The sequence below is a fragment of the Argentina silus genome (assembly GCF_951799395.1).
Source record: "Argentina silus genome assembly, chromosome: 13".
Taxonomy (NCBI): Eukaryota; Metazoa; Chordata; class Actinopteri; order Argentiniformes; family Argentinidae; genus Argentina; species Argentina silus.
This window is the reverse complement of record NC_139667.1, coordinates 16,421,166-16,444,922: the sequence shown is the minus strand read 5'-3', so window position 1 is coordinate 16,444,922 and position 23,757 is coordinate 16,421,166. Positions and strand designations below refer to the sequence as shown.

General features: G+C 40.7%; 2 protein-coding genes across 4 annotated transcripts; one reads left to right on the top strand and one right to left on the bottom strand.

Moving 5' to 3' along the window:
- Positions 1–102: 102 nt before the first annotated feature.
- On the bottom strand, positions 103–16,870 carry metap1 (methionyl aminopeptidase 1). Its single transcript, XM_083683236.1, has 11 exons — positions 16,639–16,870; positions 14,413–14,464; positions 13,488–13,597; positions 13,015–13,075; positions 7,751–7,842; positions 7,358–7,441; positions 5,773–5,911; positions 5,380–5,511; positions 4,429–4,572; positions 4,277–4,342; positions 103–2,516 (listed from the first exon to the last, which is right to left on the bottom strand). Exons 1-11 carry the CDS (start codon positions 16,750–16,752, stop codon positions 2,350–2,352), a joined length of 1,161 nt encoding a protein of 386 aa, XP_083539362.1. The 5' UTR covers positions 16,753–16,870; the 3' UTR covers positions 103–2,349.
- Positions 16,816–23,045, top strand: eif4eb (eukaryotic translation initiation factor 4eb). 3 transcript variants are annotated; one of them, XM_083683238.1, is made up of 8 exons: positions 16,816–16,884; positions 17,226–17,302; positions 18,111–18,214; positions 19,097–19,192; positions 20,135–20,198; positions 20,780–20,899; positions 21,436–21,575; positions 22,015–23,045. In XM_083683238.1, the coding sequence occupies exons 2-8, from the start codon at positions 17,285–17,287 to the stop codon at positions 22,127–22,129; spliced, it is 657 nt and encodes a 218-aa protein (XP_083539364.1). In that variant the 5' UTR covers positions 16,816–16,884; positions 17,226–17,284; the 3' UTR covers positions 22,130–23,045. The 3 variants fall into 3 exon arrangements, with proteins under 3 accessions (XP_083539364.1, XP_083539363.1, XP_083539365.1); XM_083683237.1 differs by lacking the exon at positions 16,816–16,884 and having other exon boundaries at positions 17,005–17,302; XM_083683239.1 differs by lacking the exon at positions 16,816–16,884 and having other exon boundaries at positions 17,014–17,302; positions 20,780–20,893.
- Positions 23,046–23,757: the final 712 nt, after the last annotated feature.

Below are 23,757 nucleotides of genomic sequence, written 5' to 3'. Positions count from 1 at the left end.
TTCTACATGTGTTGTTAAGTTTGACAAATCCGTCGCAAAGTGAATAATATACTGTACACCAATGTTCCTCCCACATGAAAAAAGGAAACCAACAAATTCCTCCACAATGAAAATATGCTTTAATCCGGATTGATTCAATAACATTGAAACAATATCTATTACACTTGTAGCAAGACCACCAAATACCATGTACGACATTTTCTGCGAACTCACCAACTAGTGTCTGCAAACTCACTCAGCCCATGGCAGTACAGTTCGCTAGATGAGTCCAGCCCACAGTTTCTCTCTAAACCAATAGTAATGTGATGGCATGGAAAACCATGGACCAAGGTTTCAATCCATGCGCCCCAATAGTCTTACCTATATTGCTCGCATCCTCATTCCCTTCTCAAAACGCATTGGAGAAGAAAATACAAGGTTTCCTACCCCTAGATATTCTCCTCCAATGTGTTTTGAGAAAAACATGAGAGAGGATGTGAGGAATATAGGAAAAACTACTGGGACGCAACAATCACGTTGGGGACACTGCTTCTCTGCAAGGATTGGCCTGAACCAATTGCTGCACAGCTTGTCTGATAAATAAAATCTTCAACTTCCAAACAATGTAACTATTAACCAAAAAATGTGTGAATTTGCTCACCCCCTGGATCAATCCAAAGCTTGTGAAAAAGCAATTCAACATACCAAAAAAATGTCCTCTTTTAGGTTAGTGATGCTCAGTTGAAAAAACCAATCACATAACAGCAAATTCTGACATTGTGATGCACACTTGTGTAATCTCATGAGGCACTGAAACAAATTATGGATCCTACAGACTTGTCAGTACTGAAATGAACGACGGACACCAGTGAAAAATCTAGACTCAAACGGATGGACATCAGGGTTGGGGTCAGTTAAGGGGATAAAACTTTCATGAATTGAAATTTCTGCAGAAAAACAATGGGCAATTATTAATTCAGTTCAATTTTAAATCAAAGTACTGAATTGATCCCAACCCTGTTGGACTGATATTACATCAGTGATTCCTCCATAAGTGAATGATTGATACCAGTGAAACTCTTTGGGATTTATACAGTCAACCAGACCTGGGTCAAATAGTATTTGAAACACTTTCAAATACTTTGAGCGCTTGCTTTAGCCTGCCTGGAGTGCCAGATGGGCGGGGTTTGCACATTTGGGACTATTCCATTGGTTCAATTGCACGAGGTAAACATACAGCAAAGTATTTGAAATTACTTTAAATACTATTTCAACCCACGTCTGCCGTCAACACACTTGTGCACAAAGTCATACACACAGAACTACATAACAGCTGTTTATTACTCCATTCTAGAAGAAATAAAAAGGTGGCAGAGAAACTGTGGAAAGATCAGACTCCTCGAATGTAGAAATGGAGAGTGTTGCTTCGCACCGGTAAATCGCAGCATACAGTATCAAGGTAAATAGAGATCGACTGGACTGAGGAAATGACAAACACGTGCCTGGAGGTCTCCGGCATGCTTAGTTCTGAATTCACACAGGTTAAGGCTTGAAACGCTATACCAGGGCTGTTCAAATCTGGGCCCCAAGATCGGCAGCACTGCTGTTTTTATTATTATTTATCTTTCCCCTCTAATATGGGACTGATTCAGACCTGGGACAGCAGGTGAGTGGGACCTCTGGGTAATTCATGACATTGATCGATCAATCAATCAACTACCAGGGAGAAAAGAAAACCAGGGCTGCATTCAGTTTGAGCAAAACGATGTGGAACTTTCAGGGAGAATCATTTTGTGTAAAACAGACATGCTCTCTGGCATATAGAGTAAGCAATCATGTCAGCTCTATTAATAGCATTTGTATCTGCAGAGACCCAGCAGTACTCCAGATTTCCAGGCTCAGATCTGAGTGTCCCTGTGCTACACACTTTACTGAAACTTCAGCTCAGCAGTTCCCTCCCTGGCCACAGTTTGCGAGCCAATAGAAGCGCTGGGTGTCTTGCTTGTCAATCAGACAACACAGTAAAGTGGCACAGGTCAAGGGTCAAACTCAGGTCTGACACCCTCCCCTATGATTTCATAAATACACTTCTTATTTTTTTTCTCCTTCCGAGGAAACACCTTTTTTTCCATTTTTTTTTTTTAAACAACCTTGATAAAACAATCCACACAGTTAAATTCAGATGTATTCAAGTACTCCCGTTAATTTTGAGAACGACAGTAAATTTGCGGAACAGTTAGAGCCGTGGTGGGCCGGCCTCTGGGGCCTCAAGTTAGAGGTGTGTGCGTGTATGTAAATATGTGTGTCTGTGACACAGGGGAGGCCAGAGAGAGCGTCCCGTGAAACAGTCCGTAGTTGCTGTGCCTCCCTCTACATTTGATTAATGAAGTGGGGACGTCCGTTGTCCTCCAGCCGGCGCGTCAGGATGTCGCAGCCCGTCTCTGTCACCAGCAGGGTGTGCTCAAATTGGGCCGAACGCTTCCCATCCCGGGTCACCGCCGTCCAGCCGTCTGGCCATGTCTCGTCCTGCCAGCCACCTACGACACACACACACACACACAATATAGAGTTTCAAAAGGGAAAAAAATCGGTTTTTCTTTTTGTCAGCTTTTATTCAAAGTTATTTTTGATTATATATTATATTTTGTATTATTTTACACTTTCACCCCCTTTGCTATGACACTCTTAAAATTAGCTCAAATGCAAAAATGTCTTCAACAAGTCACTCAATATGTTGAATTGGGTACATCTTGAGTGCAAGTATAATAGTTCACATATGATTTGTTTTTATAGAGTCTCTGATTTGCAAAGTAATCATTTACACACTGTGTGGATCAGGTTGTCATTACCAACTGAGCAAATGGAGAGGAACAAAACTGCTCAGGAATGCTACCCTGAGGCCTGGGGAGACAACAATCTAGAAAGTTGAATGGCTGAAAAAGCACAGTCGATGGGACAACATCATCCCAGTCACTCTACAGAATTGGTCTAGACAACCAAGTGTCCAAAGAGAATCCCTTAATGAAAAAAAAAAAGTGAGAATGAATGCAAGTGATACAGCAAAGAAAGTGGATTGAAATGTATATTTAGTTTAACTAGAAAGCATTACGTTTAGTGCAAATCCAGCACATGCAATGCAATTTCCGTACCCTCCCTTGTGTGAAGAATAGTGGTATCCATCATCTTGGGGAGTTTGTCAGGATCAAGAGAAAATTATGAAATTTGCTGAGTTGGTAGTGACAGTGTAATCCACACAGTGTGTAATTGTTTCCTATGCAATTCAGAGACCCTATAATAAATAAATATGTGAATATTTGTGGGGGACTTTATTTTTTTATCTTTCTGCTGGATCAGAGCATCCATCACAGTTTATGCTTTGATGTCACCCTTTCACAAAATGTTCGGTCCACTCCACCATGGAACGTTCATGTTCAGTTAACCTAACAACGAACGTGATGAGCCAGTTGGTTAACTTTCCATCAAGTTAAAATTCACACATTTTGAGACCCATAAGTTAATTAGCTCCCTACCATATTTTAAAAGAAGACATCGCAAACTTTCTCCAGATTCTCAAAATCTTTATTTATGTTTGACAGGATCATGCTAACTTGGGCAGCCTGCACTTGACATCCGATTGATTGACAGTTCAACTATGAATCGCACAGCAACAGACCTAAGTCCCGCCCACATTGCTGCTTCAGCTGTGGCTTGCCTTTCAGACAGAGAAAATGGGGCAGTAGCGCTACAAAACTATGCTAAGTAGGTTTAGTTCCCGCTCTACAAAGCTGTTGCCTTTCAGACAGAACTAAAAGGCGGGACTGAAGCACTACAGTGTGCAATTTCCCCTCTGTCTGAAAGGGGTAATGGCCTTTATAGGTTGGTTTCTCCATATGATTAGTGTCTTCAGTACTTAGAATATAATCATAGCTTCATAATTTAATATTTGCAAATATAGTAGCATACCCATGTATATTAATGCAGACATTCATAAATTACAGTTGTAAAGTTGTGACCAATTTTAGAGCACTTTTGTTCAAATTCAATTCGGATGTTACCCAGTATAATATTTTCCACCCTTTGACAGACCAAAACTGCAAACATTTATCATGATTTGTGATGAACTGGCTTGACACAAAAATAACACACCGCATGAATTGCCCTCATACATTCAAACACCATTACACACACACGTATACAATATTTCATACCCCCACAAAAACACATCATGACACGCTCACAAATACACAGTACACATTCCATTTCACACACACATGAACAATTGTATAAAAACCCTTACCTTCACAGATCATGGGCTCGATGGTGAATACATGGCCGGGTTTCATCACTCCAACCGCTTTGTTTTCTGCAGGAGAACGAGAGGAGACCGCTTAGAGCAGACCCCATGGAGTCAACTCCATAAATAGTGGCTGGGGGGGGTTGGGTACTTACTGGCATAGTGTGGCACATTGGGGGCAGTGTGGAACAGTTTGTGAATGCCGTGGCCACAGTAGCTCCGCACCACTGAGAAGCCGTTGGCTTGGGCGTGTTTCTGGATGATGTTGCCAAGCTCTCTATAGCGGATGCCAGGTTTCACTGCAGGCAGGCCAAATTAAATAACATATTTAAAATGAACCTAAAGCATGCATTACATATCTATAAACACATTACAAGAGTGACATAATAGTTACATAGAGTATTATTAATGGTTCATAGTACATTTATGTCATGGGATACATTACATGGTCATTAATACATAGAGCATCTTTAAAGGTCATTCTCAGTGTTTTGGTTTGCTTCACCAGATCAAATTAGCATCACCCAAATATGAAAAATTTGGTTTCTGTCATTTTCCAGTACTCTTTGAAAAATCGAGCCCTGCTACTCTCCCTCAATTGTTGTTTTCGATGGGTGTGATTTAAGAGGTTATGCATCCATCACAATGACCTGCTCATGTCATACTCCAATAGGATGCATGCTGCTCTGGGTAGTAAAAAAAATAATTTGTTTACATTTTTACATCCCTCCCATTTTAGCCAGCACTAGCAGTGCACACATTGTCAGCTCCCAGCAGGTACAGATAAGAATGTAGATTTAGAATGTTGTGGTAAAATGCCGTAAGACTATTCAGAATACAAAGGTAAGAAAACAAATGGGTAGAAAAACTACCTGTTTGCGTACTTATCTAGAGTTGCTAACAATTTTACAAAGCTAGCTTCAAAGTAACTCAGCAAAAATGTAATAGCATCCAACTGTAAACAAAAATGCTGCATACATCTACATAAGACACACTTTAGGCTGTTAACAAATTGGTCAACATTACAGCCAGCTAAAAAGCATTGAACCTAGGAACGAATGGCTCACTAGGTGAACTGTCAATAACCACTTGGACAAAGATCTTACCGGAGTCAATGGCTTGCATAAGGCATTCGAAGGTGGTCTGGACAAGTTTTTTCGCCAATTCATCCACCTCACCGACAAAGAAAGTCTCGTTGAGGTCTCCATGGAACCCGTTGTGATACACAGTGATATCCACTGAAATATAAAGAGGGGGTAAGATGTGAGATACGATAGAGCACCACAATTGGGTAAAATCCATTGCTGAATGCTATTGAAACCATTTGTCTGGTCGATCCAGGCTATAAGCAAGAGGTCTTTAGTAAGTATTAAGCAGTCTCTCTGATGGGATCTAGCCCTTGAGGAGTCTCTTTAGCAGAAATATTTATGAGAGGGGCTAACATTGGCAGACATCCTAAAGACTAATACTAGGACTGCTAATTAACACATTTGTCGTACCGTTAAGGATATCCCCGTCCTGCAGAGGTCTACTGTCTGGGATGCCGTGGCAGATGACTTCGTTGACAGATGTGCAGCAGGACTTAGGAAAGTTGTAGTAGTTGAGAGGAGAGGGATAGCAGTTTCTTGCTGTGCAGGCCTGGAGGGAGAGGGAATAGGAAGAAACACCTACACATCAATAATCAAGACAGGGATTCAAAAGCCAACTTTTCACCATTAACCTATTTTTTTAAAGAAAAAATTCCAAATGCCATCAGTCATCCTGACAGACAAAAATATTGCTACAATGAAACAGCAAAGAAACTGTGAAAACAGCCTACTGTAGTTATAGTCCTGCCTTGGAGTGTGATTTAACACTACGAGCACCAGGCCCTCCGCACTGACCAATACCACCAAAGAACATTTTTGTACCAAAAAAAAGTACACTTCAACCCACAGAACCCAGAGTCAAATATGTGTGTTTACGCAATTGCAGGGCCTCGGCTCAAGCCTCAGCTGGGGGAGCAGTGGATCAAATATTCACACGCTCTTATCCCACAGTTCTACACCCATTATCCCCAGTTCTACACCTATTATCCTACACCCATTATCACCCATGCCAGGCATGCAACCTTGCCTAAAGCTCAATGTGCCCTGATTGGTATCTGCCTAATGGATCCTAGCCACCGACCCTTTACACTTATAATTGAATAGAATTGTCTATGCATACATACAAAAGTAATTTGTTGATGTTATGTCCTTTCAGTGGGCTATGTGCCATTACACACGTGCACATGCACAGGAGCAGAAGGGCCATATCATGCTATATTACACTTTGGTGGAAGCAATGGCTATAAAATAATTATAAATTATAAATAATTATAAAATGCTTCTAGATTTTTTTCTCAGCCTGACTTTGAAATTCTAACAACGCTAATGCAATGTAAAAAAACAATTATTGAGGAAAATTCTGGGAAGGAGTGGGATGTGGCAAAGTTATTTCAATTATACAACATTTAAAAAAATAAAATAAAGCACGCTTTGGCTCCTGTGGTGTTAACTGGTACTGTCATGACCATTGACAATAAATAATCCACACTCCACACAGGAGTAGTCTCTGGTTCACACTATCAGGCTGGTATGACTTCTGTTCATTCTACTACATTCTATGTTACAGCAGACAAGTTTCTAGGATTTGCATGCAGCAGACCACCGGAAGCAAGTGGAAATAAGCAGCAGGCATAGAAACAATGTCTCAAAGAGAACATCTGAGAACATTGCAACAGCAAGTGAGGAAAGGGAAGGGGAGGAGAGGAGAGGGGAGATAGCAGTGGCGGCTAAGGAGAGACAGAAAAGTGAGGAAAGGGAAGGAGAGGAGAGGAGAGGGGAGGGGAGATAGCAGTGGGGGCTAAGGAGAGACAGAAAAGTGAGGAAAGGGAAGGAGAGGAGAGGAGAGGAGAGGGGAGATAGCAGTGGGGGCTAAGGAGAGACAGAAAAGTGAGGAAAGGGAAGGAGAGGAGAGGAGAGGGGAGATAGCAGTGGCGGCAAAGGAGAGACAGAAAAGACAGAGAGCACACAAGAGTGAAGACGAGGGGAGTGTCTTTACCAGATGCACAGTGTGGTCAATCTCCTCGGTGGTCATGCCAGGTTTTACCATCAGGGCAGCGATGTCAAGCACCTCTCGGGCCAACTACGAAAGGATAATCCTTGTCAAAACCAATACTCATCTCATTGAACTATACATTTAGTGCATTTATTTTAACATGGTTCATTCAGAGAAATATTGATTATCATTCAATAATTTGTATTTAAAGTGTGTGTAAAAATGTAACATGGAATACCATTGGTTCCACAACAACCAATTGGAAAAAGTATTAATTAATTCAAATTTAGACTGGATTATCTAACAACTGCATGATCTATCCTCTGCTTTAACCAAGACTTCCTATAACAATATTGAGTTGAGATTGCAGATTGGGTTAGCAATTCAATTATTTACCTTAGACACAACTCTCATGCCTTCAATGTCTTCAGGGGGAAGGATCTTGATTTGTGAAGTTCCCTTCAAAGACTGCTCTGACTCGGACATGCCTTTAGAAAAAAGAACAAATTATTCGTCATACACTAGCTTCATTCAAACGTCAATATTCCATCCAAGCACCCAACTCGCCCTTGCAACAAACTCAAACTAGGTCAAAGAAAGTCATTTTGACTTCCCTCAGCCAACCCTGGCTGCCACCGTTATTCAACATACCACAGTGTCACAACTAAATCCACTATCTAACTAGGTACAATAAACCTATAGGCCATAACACTACCAACCTCCTTGCTACAGTAAGGAGCACAATGCACAGAACACAAAGCCTGCGTATGGCCATCCGTCGTCATATTATTGTTATTTCACAGAAGAAACTGTGGAGAAAAAAAAAACTGCGCTAATACCATTGATATACCTATATCTAAATATTGCGAACTACTGACCGCCCAATGGACTCCTATGAGGGATGCGATTGGTACAGTGAATCCCGAAAACGCCATTAAAGCGATAGCACCCAAAACTCATAATTTCTTATTCTTTCACATACCTTAGATGTTGTCTGTTGACCAGTAGATGACACCTTCTGCGAGGCGCCAGTCATTCCATTTGCCACAGCAGCTGAGACACTCGCATATGGCTTCGGCCAGCATCTTAACATGGGTTCTCAATCTAGCCCAACAGCATTGTCTGCATTACACACCTAAATCAACAATCATATTGTCGTAAAATAGAATATTGCAGCGTTAACCGTTCCGAAGCCGTGTATACCTTTTTCATAAGCGTGACATTATTTTCGCTAATTTCAGATACATTTTGAATGCACTGGCATCTCCAAAGCCTACCTGCGTATTCTATTAAAAGGTCATGCAAGCGGTGTAGCTACAGTGAAGAAAGTTATCAAAACCAGAAACTAATTCTGCAACATTTATCGTTTAAACCCATAAAAATCGTTGTATCCATAAAATCGTACTCTACATCGAAAATCATACAGTTGGGCTAGATTGAAAATCCATGTTAAACTGATAGTCGAAGCTATATGCCAGCATATTGGCTGCTGTGGCAAAAGAAATGACAGACCATTTGCAGATTGGGTCATCATAGAACATATACAGTGTCCTGCAAGTAATGGCACAATGAATGATTTTTTCTTCTTTGGGCTCTATACTCCGAAAGTATAGATTCTCAGCTTTTGTTTGATGGCATTTACTGTAAATCTTGGAATACTTTTTTCTCCAAACTTTCCAACTTGCAATCACTCTATTACATAATAATATTCATCTTAACAGTCAACAAGACCTTTTTCCAGAGTGCTGCAGGCTTTTTAGGTACTTTTTAGCAAACTGTAACCTGACCATCCTTTTTGAGGATAACTAGTGGTACTTTGCGGCGAAGCCTCTGTAGTTCGGCTGGTGACGTATTCTGCAGCTGGTAGTCTCTGACATACCTCCTGGAGTGTTCCTGATGTGTGGGACTGATGTTGACAGACACTAATAGCAAACTCCAAAGGCAAATGGAAAGCCTAGAATAAATACTAGACATTGATAGCTCTCTTATGCCTGCACAAATGATGTGACTGATCACACATGAATTACCAGAAACACCTGTCTAGTCAATTGAAATAGGGGGACTATGTATACAAAGTGTTGTCATTTTTAAATCGGGAAACCAACATCTACACAAATAACCTTCAATAAAAGCTGAAAATCTCTACTTCAACCTCATAGTAAATTGTTTGATTACAAATCCAGCATTTTATAATCAGAGTATAGAGCCAAAAGAAGAAAAGGATGATGCTTCACTGCCTCATTATTTTTGCACGACACTGTGTGTGTCACTACTGGTCAACAGGCAACATCTAAGGTATGTGAAAGAAATTATGATTTTTGTAAACTATCCCCTTAAAATGGGGAAATCTGGAAATCTATCCCCTTAAAATGGGGAAATCCAAACAAATACAAAGTGGTCTCCCCGTCACTTTCTTCGGAAACAGCTCAGGGTTGGGGCTGGATAAATGTAACCATTCTCAAATGCATAGATGCTATGGATGCAAGCACTGACCATCCATGAGATACAAATTATACAACAGCATTGTTTAAAAAATATAGTAAATAAGCTTATATTTTGGGTTCTGATGGGGTAAGACAGATGAACTAAGCTCATGAGGCATTATACGCTATATTCTTCAAGAATCAATGGCTATATATCATTAATTTAAATGTCCAAAAATGGATGTGTCCAATCCCAGATTACCCCTTTAATGGGCGCTGCCATAGCGTTCATTGCAACTGTTGATTGTTGGTGCTGATTGGTGGCACCAACTTTGGCAACAACAAAGGCGCAGAGCCCTGCAGTTCTCCCCATGGCCACATGGTATAACCGGCTTCAAAATCTCTCGACAGGATTATTCCCCTGGCCAATACGCACTGGCTCGCCCAGAGATATCACCGTAGTGGAAATTAATATATTAATCTGTTGACCACTTGAGGCCATTCTATGTAGTGGTGTATACATGGCACCATGATGACTGTTGCTTTTACAACAAAGGGCAATTGGGACTATTTTTAGTTAGCATTACAGTACAAAATATAGGCCTAGGCTAGTTTTGAGGAGGATGCTGACAAATGGTGTACACATGTTTTGCAGCTGGTTCATTCAATCACACTTTGCCTATGGTTCAACCTCCACCAATAATGACAAAGCTTCTGGCAACCACCATGTATTTTGGGGGACAAACACAACCCTATGGTGTGGGACTTTCCATTGATATATATGTATTGTGATTCTAGTTGAGATGACATCTTGATCCATTTTCATCTGACATCCCAATAGGAGATGCCCAGGGGTCAGCAGCAGACAGTCTACCTGTAGTATTGTTATCAGATCACAACAACCCCCCTCCCCCAAGAGCTATGGACACAAACCACAGCATAGAAATGTACACCATATTCAGTGTTGCGTAGAAACATCACTTAGCATGGACCACAAACACATAAGTACATTTTTAACCATTAAACACAAAGCACATGACTACTGTACAACAAGACTACAGTTAAAATACAGACCACATCTCTACCGCAGCAGCAAGAAGATGAATGAATAAACAAAAAACAATGCCATGCAAAAACACTTATGGTGGCCATGCTTCCATATCCTGCCCCTGGGTGTTCGCCGTTTGAGACATACGAGAGAAAAGGAAAAAACAAAACAAGTTGAATCAACAAGAGGAGCGACACGTGTGCATTTGTGCTGCACAGATGCACACAGACAACTGGGCGTGACATGGGGGAGGAGATGGGCTTGGGGTTGTGGGGACGTACCTGCCATAAGACCCACTTCTGCTGCTGAAGTGATGAGTAGAAAAGAGCTTCAGACACAGCCCCCCACACTCTCTCAATCGCTCTCTCTCTCTCTCTCAATCGCTCGCTCGTGCTCTCTCTCTCACACTCACACACACACACACACACACACACACACACGGAACGACTGAGGTAACAGCCGAGAGAAGTGAGAGGAAGAGGCTTCTTTCAGAGGGAGGCAGATCTATAGAGGACAGTCACTGCTTAGACTGTAGCCTAAGCAGCAAGGTAAAAATTGTTTACAAAAGGGAATCTATAAAAGGAAGGGTCGATTTCGATTAATTCCTTCAGTTTCGGAATTGAATTGAAAAATTATTTTGAGGAGTTTTGGTTTTGATTCGTGAGTTGCAATTCAATACATATCCGAAATTGAGAGATTTAAAAATGGACTTGATTCAAACTGTGAAAAGGCAAAAAAACAAAAAAGCACAGGGTTCACTAGCAGACAGGCGGCTACTTGCTACAGCTATCTAGATTTGAATTACAAGGTGTGATGCTGTGATGCTCAGCTAAAAAAATTCTCTCTGAACAAACATCGAAGGTAGATCAACTACACTATTGAGCTGTGACCTCACTACTGGCCACCCAATACCAGGTTCACACACTGTAGACTCAGGACGGCAGGAAAAGAACTGACGTCACTGTCCTCAACGTGACAATCACAGCACTGTGGCAGATTTGTCAGCCTAGATGATTAATGATGTGCAGCGATTGTGAGGGAAATTCAAAGTGGAAAATCTCATAGCTGCGATTGAAAATATTGAAATAAAAGCTGCATACTATTGGAGGTAAAACAGCCAAAATGCAAAAGAGAGCAAAAGGGGAGATGCATTGTAAGTTAGAAGTTCACTTTCTAATTTGGTCACGATTGCAGAGGGCATTATTCATGTGAAAAAAGGATGATTGTTATTGAGCGCTGCACATCAACTAGCTAATTGCAGGAATTATCTGACTGAAACCAGTTGTGTAGTCAGTAAACCCCAACGTTTCAATCAGATTCATAATTCATTCACTTGCAGACATGTCAATTGCTATACATGCTTGAATGGTTGCCTAGCGACTATGGAGGAGAATGTTCAACACCCTCTTGCCGTCCAGAGAGACTGAATATGAATCCACAGTGTGAGCGCACTGAGCACTAGCTACTGCTTACTTACGCTCAGGCTCTGCAGCTTCAGTAGAGAAATACACAGGTAATTAGCCTAGAACATCACAGTGTATGAAATTGTTGGTTGCACCTTTGGTTGGATTGTGGATCAACTGAAGCATGGCGTTCAGCTGATGTCATGTTTGACAGATACATTCTGTGCTGTGTTAGCTGGCTTCATGCAAGTAAATAGGTGAAAGGTGGCAGACGCTAAAATGGTCTAATGATGGCGATAAAACTGATTATCTCACTCGAATCCCCCCTGCACCATTTGGAGGAAGACACAATGAGAGCAGACAGCGTAACCATGGCTACCTGGTGGGTGATCTGCAGTCAGGTGACATGGTTACCTTGTGGATACTTGTCATAGAGGTTACCATGGTTATGTAATGATAATGGATGATCGGCTTATAGTGGAATCTATGGCAGGGGCAACAAGCCAATTTATATGACTTATAAGACATTTTGGATTACTGACATCTGTGAGTATGTCAATACAAGAAAAGCCAAACATCCGATGGCATTAACACCATCATTCTAGGTAAACAACTGACAATGCACACTGACGGTGCATATTTTTGGGGGTAACTACAACTGTACTTGTAGAAAAGAGAACAAGCAAGTATATATTTCTAACAAAGGGTAACTAAGCAGATTTTTAAACTAAATACATTTTTAGTATGTAATTTGCTATGGTGTCTCTAAGAGGAGTGATTGGTTACCTAATGGATGATCAGCATAGTCAGGTCTTTGGATGTCACCGGGGACAGGCCTCATGGGAGTCTACATGGGGAACCAATGACAGGAGAGATGGATTACATGGAGCACACAGAGGGGAACCAACAAAAGGAGAGATTACAGAAAAACAATTGAGACCCATTAAGAAGGCAAAACATGACGCCACCCTTTTACAAAAATAGGCCGATTTCGATGTTAGTGTTTACGTAATGTTCCTTTTTTTCTACCACTTCAACCCTGATCACGTGATGTGGACATTCAATTTCAAAAGATTTTGAAGAAAAAAAATGATTTGTTACTTTTATAGCCTGTAATCACATGATTTAGTTACTAATAAGTATTAAAAAAAAAAAAAGATGGGATGGTGAGCATTAAGAACAAATATTAGCATTATGCCTCTTTAGTGAAAAATGTACTAGACTAATGTACTAGACTAAGACTAATGTGGTGTCCTTACAAGTGGGTAGTGAGGGCGTAGTTTGCCAGTGTAGCGGTAGCCAGGCCATGGGTCTGTGTTGGTGTCGTTCTCCGTGCAGTTCTTGGCCTCATCTTGGGTCTTGTCATCCTCTGAGAAAACAGAATGCAATATGTCATCTGATCTGACAAGACTGTGTGAGCTCACAGTAACGTGCTCACGCATACACACTACACTCTAAAGGGCCTGTCCTAAATGCTGTGCCTTATCCAAAGTGGCTAACAATCCACGACACAACACTGATCTAAACAAAGTTGGAAGGTAAAGGGTGGAGATATCGCTTAAACCTTATGTTGCGCTTTCATATGAAAAGAGAAAAGCATTTAAGGGTTACTGCCAACAGCCAAAATTTGGGGCTAGACCGGGGCAGAACTCCCTTAAATCCCCAGAATCAACACAAATAGACCAACATACAGTGGCTTCGGAAAGTATTTGGACCCCACATTTTGTTGTGTAATAGACTCAATTTAAAAAATGTTGCCATCAATCCACACACAATACCCCATAATGAGAAAGCGAAAACATGTTTTTAGAAATGTTCAAGGATAGTAGTTCGGTTATGCATTGTTCGATTCCTCTCCACTTCAATATGAACTTCACAAACGAGCTGGTTAGGGAGAAAATCGCCAATCTACATTGCATGTTAGCTAAATCCTTGATGAATTGGTTCATAAAACTCAAATATCCATTGTTATCAGGAAACTCCAGCTGGAAAAGGGCATGACTCTGGAGAGAGGGTCTGGTTTGGCATCAATGTGGTCATAAAAATCCCAGGAATATTAGGCCTTGTCTGATTCCCTGTTGGAATTCTTGATTTTATAAAGACCTATATATTGTGTTATCCAGAATGGGTCAGTATGTTTAGGAAAAGGTATTAGTATGTGTTGATATTGCTGGGGATACATACTTGCTTTTTTATGCAGCAGCTTGTGAGTGACCCAGCTCCCTTTGAAGCACTCCTGAAAGAAGGGACACAGAAGAAAGGCAAACCCATGAGACTCAATGCACTAGGCTACATCTACATTTCTCAATAGCCTCATTTCTACGACCACACTGTCTAGTCGAGTCAGTGCACGCTAGCTCAGTTTATTTTTCCACTGTTTTTTTACATGCCTGAGAGGTGGTTGGTGCCGGCTCGATAAGTGCGGGAATACTGCACCTATAGCCAGGCCAACTATTTGATCCTAATCCGACCAACTGGAGAAGGGGCGCATCAAAGACCAGGTGCCAGAGATTCACATGTGCAATCAATTAATACAAAAAATAAAAACAAACACTGGTGAATGTTTTGGATTTTGGACTCAACAAGCCCTTGCCGGTTGATTTCTTTAGGCCTCATGACAAATACATTTTGGCCCAGAACCGCACAGCATGCAACTAAGCCTAACTGATAAATCAATGTTACTAATTGCCTGCAAATCTGCTGCCCTTGAGGACTGGAGTGAGAGTGAGTGTGTGAGTGAGTGAGACAGACATATGTTATTTTTTACACATTTTTTATTCATCTTGAAGCTTCAGCTAGACATCCAGAACACCCTTGTTCTATTGTTTAACTTATTGTTTGTGAATAACTTTACTTATCATTATTGATTACTTTAAATATTCTATAAATATAATGTCATTTCATTGTTGGCAAATACAACCGAAGTCATTTTATTTTCTATAATACACCACTCTGTTATAGCATATTTTTACATTTTCAAAACTAACGCATGCGTTGAAACCGCTTTGAAATGGTTGAGCACGTGTCTGTCAAAGTGCACGCCTCAATGTTGACATAGGCGAAGGTTATTATAAGAACCGGTCCAGTGTCAGTCTTCTGTCATAACCCCTTATACTTAGGTCGGAATTTGAGTGGAACAGCACTGTGAGTGAGTGAGTGAGTGAGTGAGTGAGTGAGACAGACATATGTGGTGTGCATGTCACATTTTCCTTCAAAACCAGATCAACTATGCTTAATGGTCAAAGGGGCTTGACTAAAACCATGGCTGCTTGTCGGTGGGTTTGCTGACCACTCGAACTGGAAGAGAGCAGCGGAGTAAAAATATCCCAGACTGCACCTGGTCTCATGACTCTAGTTGGATAGAGGCTTGGCTCTGACATACATTGCCAGCATGGAACATTAAACCAGATCCACTTCCCCAAGTCATTTGTCTTTAAATATATATTCAACCCACCATTGACATGGTCCCAAATTAACATAATTTTGCGCAACAGGGCCTCAGATATCCATCTTAGATGTACTTTCTGGAACAGTCTCAAAACGAATCAGTCGACTATTCCAGGAATAGTGACACAATTCTCCACCTTCTTTTAAGGAAAAATGAAATCTGTCCACTCCAGGCTTTCGAACAAAGTGAGAGACCGTCTGGGAAATGGAGACTACACATGAAGCTTTACATGATAAAGAATTCACGCATTGAATGTTATCCACACACATGCGGTTAGTGTACCATATTGATGATAGATATTACAGGGACCAAAGAGAGAAAATGAATTATGGTAGCTAGCTATGTAAAGTCTGCTTTGCCATGCTAAATTATCCTTGCCAGCAACATTTTCATTCATTCATGCATTACTGTATGCTAGCTAGCAAACATGCAAGGCCATGCAGCTCTCTATATATGCTACTGTTACCTACCTGATTATGCAGCCGTGATGAGTGTCATGCTAGATAAATTAGATATGGTGGCTAGCCAACTAAAAATCAATGGATATCAAACTACTGGACATAAAAAATTACTAGTTACAGTCAATATGCTCAGTCAGATGAACTGACATTGAGCTAGCTAATTTAGGTAGCCAGAACGGGGTCCTCCTACGTTAGCTAGCTATTAGCAAACCATCATCGGAGATTAAACTTTTCTACAAATACATCAATAAACAAATATAGCACTACTACAGCTAGCTAATACAAATAGAATACAATAGAACAAAGGTGTTGCTTGCAAAACTAGCCAAATTGTGGCTAGAAGATTTCGGATGCTAGCTAAAGGGGAGTGTGTCGAAAAGGGGCCGCTGTCACTCAGTCATTGCTGGCTAGCTAGCTACCTCGTGATGATGCAAGATGGGCCGCGAGGTATCACTTCAGACCTCTCTCATGCTGAATAAGTTTGAAACGAATGCTAGCTACCTGCGAGCAGAAATAAGAGCCTTGGATCCCGAGCTTGATACAGGTTGGACATTGAAGTTTAGCCTCGCTGCTACAGCCTTCTGTTTCGCACTCCCGAGCCTCGATAGTCGCCATGCCTACAACACTGTCTCGTAGAGGGGTGGAGACTAGGGGAGTGGACGGTCTGTCAAACTGGTGGTGGTACTAGCCTCGTCTCCCCGGCTCGAGATCCGCGAGCTCCTGGAAAGTGACGAGGGGGAGGAACTGGTGGGCAAGCGTGCTTGCTTGTGGTGTGACTGCATGCATGTTGTGATTTGAGAACAGAATGTGATATGAATGGATTCATGCAATAGTTATCGTTGTTTCATCATGTTGTTGTAACCTGGTCTGTTGTCCTTTGGAATTTAGTGCAGTGTTTTCTCATCATTTGGAATGTCAGATTAATATAATAATATATAGCTGTATGAACTGCTTTAAAGAAGCTGAATGGGTCAATTTGATTAGTCTACATTATGGATTACACTACAATTCAAGATGTATGTATTCAATTGAACTAATTGTTGTCCACAATATTTCCAACTAACTTTTTACGCATGCTCAAAGTGAAGTTGTCACGTTGGACAGGTCAGTCCAATGAATTTCAACGTTCCACATTGAGAATCATAAGATGGCGACCGCGGAACCGGTGAGCACCTTTACTTACCGAGATTATTATATAATTTATGTTGGAATCTGTTGCCTGAGATACGCTCTATGTTAAAATATATTGTTCATAGATTTACTCCAATCTCTTGGCATAAAATGCATGTCAACACGGCCATACTTTCGGCTGTTTTGTCCTTGTACAAAGTTTTTCTGTGCCACGACCTAGTACGCTACAACTAGTCAGAGAGGGGAGTGCTCGCTATGTGATCTCCGTAGCGAGCTAGCTATAACTAGCTAGTTCGCTAAACGGTGTAACAGCTGTTATATCAACTTGGCCCGGCATTTCTGCATGCCTATAATGAATTATGCCCAATGATTTGCCCATTCTGGCATTTGCTAGTTAACGTTATTTCGCTTTTGTCGAGCGTTTGAATAAAATAACAGTGCTAGTATGTCAAAGGCAGCAACTGTTCTGACATGTTTGTACTCCTGACATTTCATCAACTTTTTCAACTGTGGCCTGCAATTTATCTGAGTGGAAGTGCTCGCCGTACAACCAACCATTTGTAGGCCTAATAGCTAGCTGTGGTGTTGAGATTCTGAATCAACCCACTGGATTTGAAGTTTTGTTCAAATCAATATTCATTATTGTATAGGGTTGTAGTGAAAAGGAGTAGTAGACCTATTGGCTAGGATGGTGAATTGCGAAATGAATTACATTCATTGTTATCCATGCTCACTGTCCCCAGCCTTGTATTAAAAAGAAACTAACCTTCTATGCTGACCCAAGCAAATCCTACCACACCAAATAGCTTACCTACTCCCTCTTTATGTTTTTTCCCCTCCAGGAAATACATTCAAATCCACTCCAACCTACTGAAGATGGAGCTGAGAAGGCTGGGCAGGAGCTTGTGAGCCCAGAAAGCTATATCAAGCACCCCCTTCAGAATAAGTGAGTTGACCCTGGTCTTGGAAAACCGTGTTAACCATTCCAGATGGCTGCTGCTCCATTTTAGGTAAAGGGGAAAACAATGCTCTTGGTTGGGACTGGAGTACTAGTCCTCTGTAAAATCAGTGGAAATTAAGCTCATGCTGTAAGAGTATTAAAGATCCAACTTACTAGCTGCGCAAAGCGTCACCGATGTGTAATTAAACCTTGGGAATTAGCTCTGGGAGCTGACATCCCTCCCCAAGTTTCTGACAGACATGACACAATGCCAAACTAGCTAGGTAACTTCAAAAGATACGGAAACAATCTGCAGTACTCAGGTCAGCTGAAACAGTATGTTCATACCACATTCATTATAACTGTGTTAATGTTTTGATGGACACACACACACACACACACGCATATCTGCTCTCAAGTGTGTATTCAACCTTAGTATTAACCATGAGAGTGTATTTAACTCCAGCTCATACCAAGTATTAACTAGGCCCTATGCCTTTTAAGCTTTAAGTTAGACTCAGCGATATGACGTCGTCATGAAATAGTAGAGCAACGCGGGTTTGAAGACCATTCAGTCACCATGAATTGTTGTGCTTTTGCACCTACATTGATTTTTTCAGGCTGTTTGTGTGTTTACTCATCGTGTCATTCCAAATACTGTATGAGCTCAGTTGAGCTGCACAAGGAATTTATATTGAATGAATATGGCACCGCTTCTCACAATTAATTGAACACATGATGCAATGATGTGTGTCAATCCCCCACTCCCTCTCCATAAGTTCCTAAGTTGCTTTTAGGCTTATGGGCTGTTGATTGCGGTTGTTTCCCATGTGTTGAATTAACCGGTGTTTACTTTATGCAAATGCAGTCTCTGTTTTGTCCCAACAGATGGTCTCTCTGGTTCTTTAAGAATGACAAGAGCAAAACGTGGCAGGCGAACCTCCGCCTGATCTCGAAGTTTGACACAGTTGAAGATTTCTGGGCGTAAGAATCGATAAAGCTCATTCTGCAGGGTTTTTTTTCCCGGTGATATGGATTAAATAAAATAATCCTGAACTTTATGTAGTCAAGAAGTATTCAATGCACGTGTTTGCATTGAAATCATTTATATTATTGTATATTCTGACTGGTCGTTAAAGGAATTATACTTAAAGGTACAATTTCAACTATTTTACATGGAAATGGCTACAAATGTCCATAAGCAATATGTAGCCATCCTAGAATGAAAGTTCTTGACAAGAACTCATCTGAAATCTTGTCCCCAACCCATACAATTGCATGTTTACATTTGACCATCGGCAAAAGTTCAGGGATCCAACTCTGAGCCGTATTAACCAATCAAAGCAGCTCACAGTTGCTAAATTAGATGGCTTTTTTCATCTGTTACTGTGATAAATCTACACGATTACTGGAAAAAACAACAGGTTTCAAAATGTTGTTTGTATTTTAAAAATAGCAGGATAGCCTGTTAGTAGCCTGGAGATAAAACGTTAAACATAATATGTTAGTATTGTTAGTTATTCTGCCTGAGAGGCAGCTGCAATTTGCTGTTATGCCACAGGTGGCGCAAAGTTGCAAATTGTACCTTTTTAAGTTTTTTGTATATAGTCTCACTTGCAAGATTCATGGGGCTCCACCAGAGAGAGATATGCGAAGCAAGAGGCCTGACTCTTCCCTTTCTTCTGTCCTGATTGGCTCCACCATTGAGTCTGGGAAAGTTGGTGTGTTCAATGGCTACAGAGAAGTCACAATGTGGTCTCAATAGCTGTTAGCCCACAAAATTGGAACAGACGATTTACCATCAGATACAACCGTCTGGGTAGAGACTATTTTGCACATAATCAGCCATGAAGCATTGAGTTGTGAGCAATCATTTTAATTATACTACAATTGTGTGTTGTTAACCTAATGCTTTTGTCATTTCAGTCTCTATAATCATATTCAGTTGTCAAGCAATCTGCTGTCTGGTTGTGACTACTCGCTGTTCAAGGTAGGTTTGTGTCTTTGTAAAATGGAAACAAGAAAATAAAGCTAATTCATTGTACTGAGGCAAAGCTATGGAGTGCATTTAGTGACATTGATTCTTAATCGTAACCATCATATTTTCTTAGTAAACGTATGTTGTATCATACCCGTAAATAATAGTTTGTGTCAACAAGATCAGGATACATACTTGTATTTGACTAATTTCGTAATGGTAATTTGTGAGTCACACAATGCATTACGCCTAAATAAATGTTATTCACGGTTAATACATTGTGTGACTCACAATTATGATTAGAAAATGTGTAAAATACAAATACGTATCCTGATTTTGTTCTAAGAGTGTGGTGGAATCATGGCAGCGGTCACATCGCTGAATGCCGTGATGCTGTAGGCACGACACCTTTAAGCACGTTCTGGAAAAGAGAAGTTCCCATGAGCTAATTGCCATATTGCCTACACATACAAGTGGCAATCTCAGGGAGGTCAGGAGACAAAAGTAGTATACTGTTTGAACACACAGTTACTGTAGGTCTCTGTTCCTTTTGTATGACTCATTAAAGGCGTATTTCCTCTTTGTTGTGATAGGATGGTATTGAGCCAATGTGGGAGGATGAGCAGAACAAGCGCGGAGGGCGCTGGCTGATCACACTTAGCAAGCAACAGAGAAGACAGGAACTGGACCGCTTCTGGCTGGAAACGGTGTGTGTATGTGCGTGCAAAAGGCTACAATGAATCTCTAGTCTAAAGAAGCTTCCTTTTCTCATTTCCACCTTTACATCTGCACTAGGGATATGAAAACTAATTTCTGTCCTATACCACTAATCATCTATTTTCTTATTGTGTACTCTTCAACTTTACCATCCATAACAAAATGTTAAAAAAAAATGTTGGTTCTCCGTTATCTGCTGCTAGCGCAGCACAGGCTAACAGCAGCGCTGTCTCCAATAGACAGGATTCCGACAGTAAATTAAACAATGCTAAACTAGTTCCTGTCGGAATCCTGTCTATTGGAGAACGCACTGCTAACTGTTCTACAATAGCCTGTGCTACAATAGCAGGTAGATAACAGCGAACCGGAGAATAGTTTACTACTGGCCTATAAGGACAACTCATGGTAAGATGATATTTCAACTGAACATGAAAATAGGCCTTTTTAACACAACTGAAATAGTCATAGTCTCATGGATTGAATTAAGGATTGCACCTTTAACTCACATTTCTCTGTCACTTAATTTGCCCAGCTCCTGTGCCTGGTGGGAGAGGCTTTCGATGACTACAGTGACCAGGTGTGCGGAGCAGTGGTCAATATCCGCACAAAAGGAGACAAAATTGCCGTCTGGACATCAGACTATGAGAACAGGGAAGCCATAACACACATAGGGTGAGGTTTTACACATGGCTCGGGAAGTTCAGGATTCAGGAATTGAATACAGTCTCAGGGAGAGTAAATAAGTTAAATAATAGTATCGATTGGTCCTTTGCATCCCAAAAAAATCTCTAACAGTAATTGGATCTCTTGGGAAGTTACACTAAGGCAATTGCTCAATTGCATCCAAATTTAGAGACTGTCCATCAGCTTACCCTGGAACATATTAGATGTCAGTTGGTTCAACCTTGATCTTGCTTCATGAAACACTTCAGGAAAATGACTGTTTACTTACTGTTTTTGTGCACATGTATTGTCATCTATTGAGTCAGTTCATGATTACGCATATGTTACACGCTTGGCTCTGAAGATAGGATTTGGTTCTCAACATGCATGATGCAATGAAGCTTTTGGGGTCTGTGTTATTCCTAAAAAGCTACCTTCATGACAACAGGAGAGTCTACAAGGAGCGCCTGGGAATCCCTTTGAAGATGACCATTGGCTATCAATCCCATGCGGACACAGCAACAAAGAGCGGCTCTACCACCAAGAATAAGTTTGTGGTCTGAAATCTGTGGCTCTCTTTTTTTTCTTTTTTTGGGGGGGCTCGCTCCTTTTCGTTGTGGATGCGTTTGTTTACTTCAATGCAATGACTGTGTGATGCAATATGGAAAGAAATGGAAGACGATATCAAGGCTTTGATCGAAACAGACCAGAGCAAAAAAAAAAAACAGGACCCACACTTTCTCTGGAACGCATCCCCCACCTGCCAATGCTCTTAATTCTCACGTGTCATACCCACAATAGGTACACATGCAACCTCAAACACAAATAAAGACCGTCGATTGTGGGAAATGTTTAGATGTTCAACGCTCTCTCATAATGACAATTACTTGTTGATTTATTTAATGGCAGGAAAGTAATTTGAAATGCAAAAAGCAAACATTTCTCTGTGCCCTTTTATACAGCAATACTGTTGCTGTAATCCTCAATGATGTTAAAACGTTTTAATTTATTATACCAAATTGCCTCCCTATTATTAGCTTTTTAGACTTTTGTTCTATGCTATGGCCTTGAACCCTTATGAGTTTCTTTCCTGAACCTAGATTAAGCCAAAACCTAGGAACGCAACCTCTATGGAGTCTCCATTGAAAATGCAATTTAGTCTAGGAGTTGATCTGTCCGGGAAACTACCTCTAAAAGTGCATGTAATCAAGCTTTTCTGATCATTTCATGACTCAATTATTCTTTTGAGTGTTAACATGATTAAAACTATGCTTTTGCAATTCAATTTAAGCTGTTTTTATATTATGGAATACTTTTTGCAACTTGTAATTTGTACATTCCTTGTTAGAAATGGTTTGATATTTGACTTAAAGTGATGCTGTATTGCAATGTATTCATTGGTTAGTGATTAGAATCTTCTGGCTGCAATGGAAACACAGCACTAATGAGAGAGAATTTGAATAAAGGTTTTTTCTGTGACTTCAGCTAATTTTCAACCTAGGAGCCAATCAACAAGAAATGATTATGCCATAACCTTTCCTGGTAATACTTTACAATAACACGGATATAACAGTGTTTCACCAGGGGTGTGAAACAGGCGCTTGCAGACTCGAGCAAGAGATGTGGATGAAAATATTGACAAATGCATGAATAAATGCTTTATGATGATGTTTGTTAAATGGGCAATCTGGGATTAAAACAATAACAATGGGTTCTCCCCGCCACTTTACCTGGTAAACAGCTGAGGGATGGGACTGGAGAAATGTAACCACTCTCAAATACAAAGACGGAGTTATGGATACAAGGACTGTATCCATCCATGACTTGAAAATGATTGTTTTCACCGTGTTTTGAACAAAGGAAAAAAAACAAGTTTCTGTTTTGGGTTCTGATGGGGTAAGACAGTTGAACTAAGCTCATGAGGCCCCCAACCCCCCTAAATTTCTTGGGTCGAGAGCAAGTGCTGTGACTCATTTAATAGCTTTGTTCATTTATATATCATGAAATGCATTGATTTTATTCCCAGGGCATTTATATGCTGAGAGCTGTTCATTCATTGAGCTGTGCACTTAGATTTTGAATTATTGCCACTTAAACTGACTGTGAGTACTCAAATAAGGGGTGTCAACTTTTTCCTCTGAATGATGATGTCCTTCCCTGTCCATCCAGCTTCATCTGTCAAACCTCCCCT

What these genes read in the sequence shown, in the direction of transcription:
- metap1 (XM_083683236.1), bottom strand. Translation starts at nt 16,752, where the DNA reads ATGGCGACTATCGAGGCTCGGGAGTGCGAAACAGAAGGCTGTAGCAGC. An exon ending in GCTGCTGCATAAAAAAGCAA is followed by an intron (nt 13,598 to 14,412) that starts GTATGTATCCCC and finishes CTGTTTTCTCAG; the next exon opens with AGGATGACAAGACCCAAGAT. An exon ending in TACGCCCTCACTACCCACTT is followed by an intron (nt 13,076 to 13,487) that starts GTAAGGACACCA and finishes TTCCCCATGTAG; the next exon opens with ACTCCCATGAGGCCTGTCCC.
- eif4eb (XM_083683238.1), top strand. An exon ending in ACAGTTGAAGATTTCTGGGC is followed by an intron (nt 19,193 to 20,134) that starts GTAAGAATCGAT and finishes TTGTCATTTCAG; the next exon opens with TCTCTATAATCATATTCAGT. An exon ending in GAAGCCATAACACACATAGG is followed by an intron (nt 21,576 to 22,014) that starts GTGAGGTTTTAC and finishes TCATGACAACAG; the next exon opens with GAGAGTCTACAAGGAGCGCC.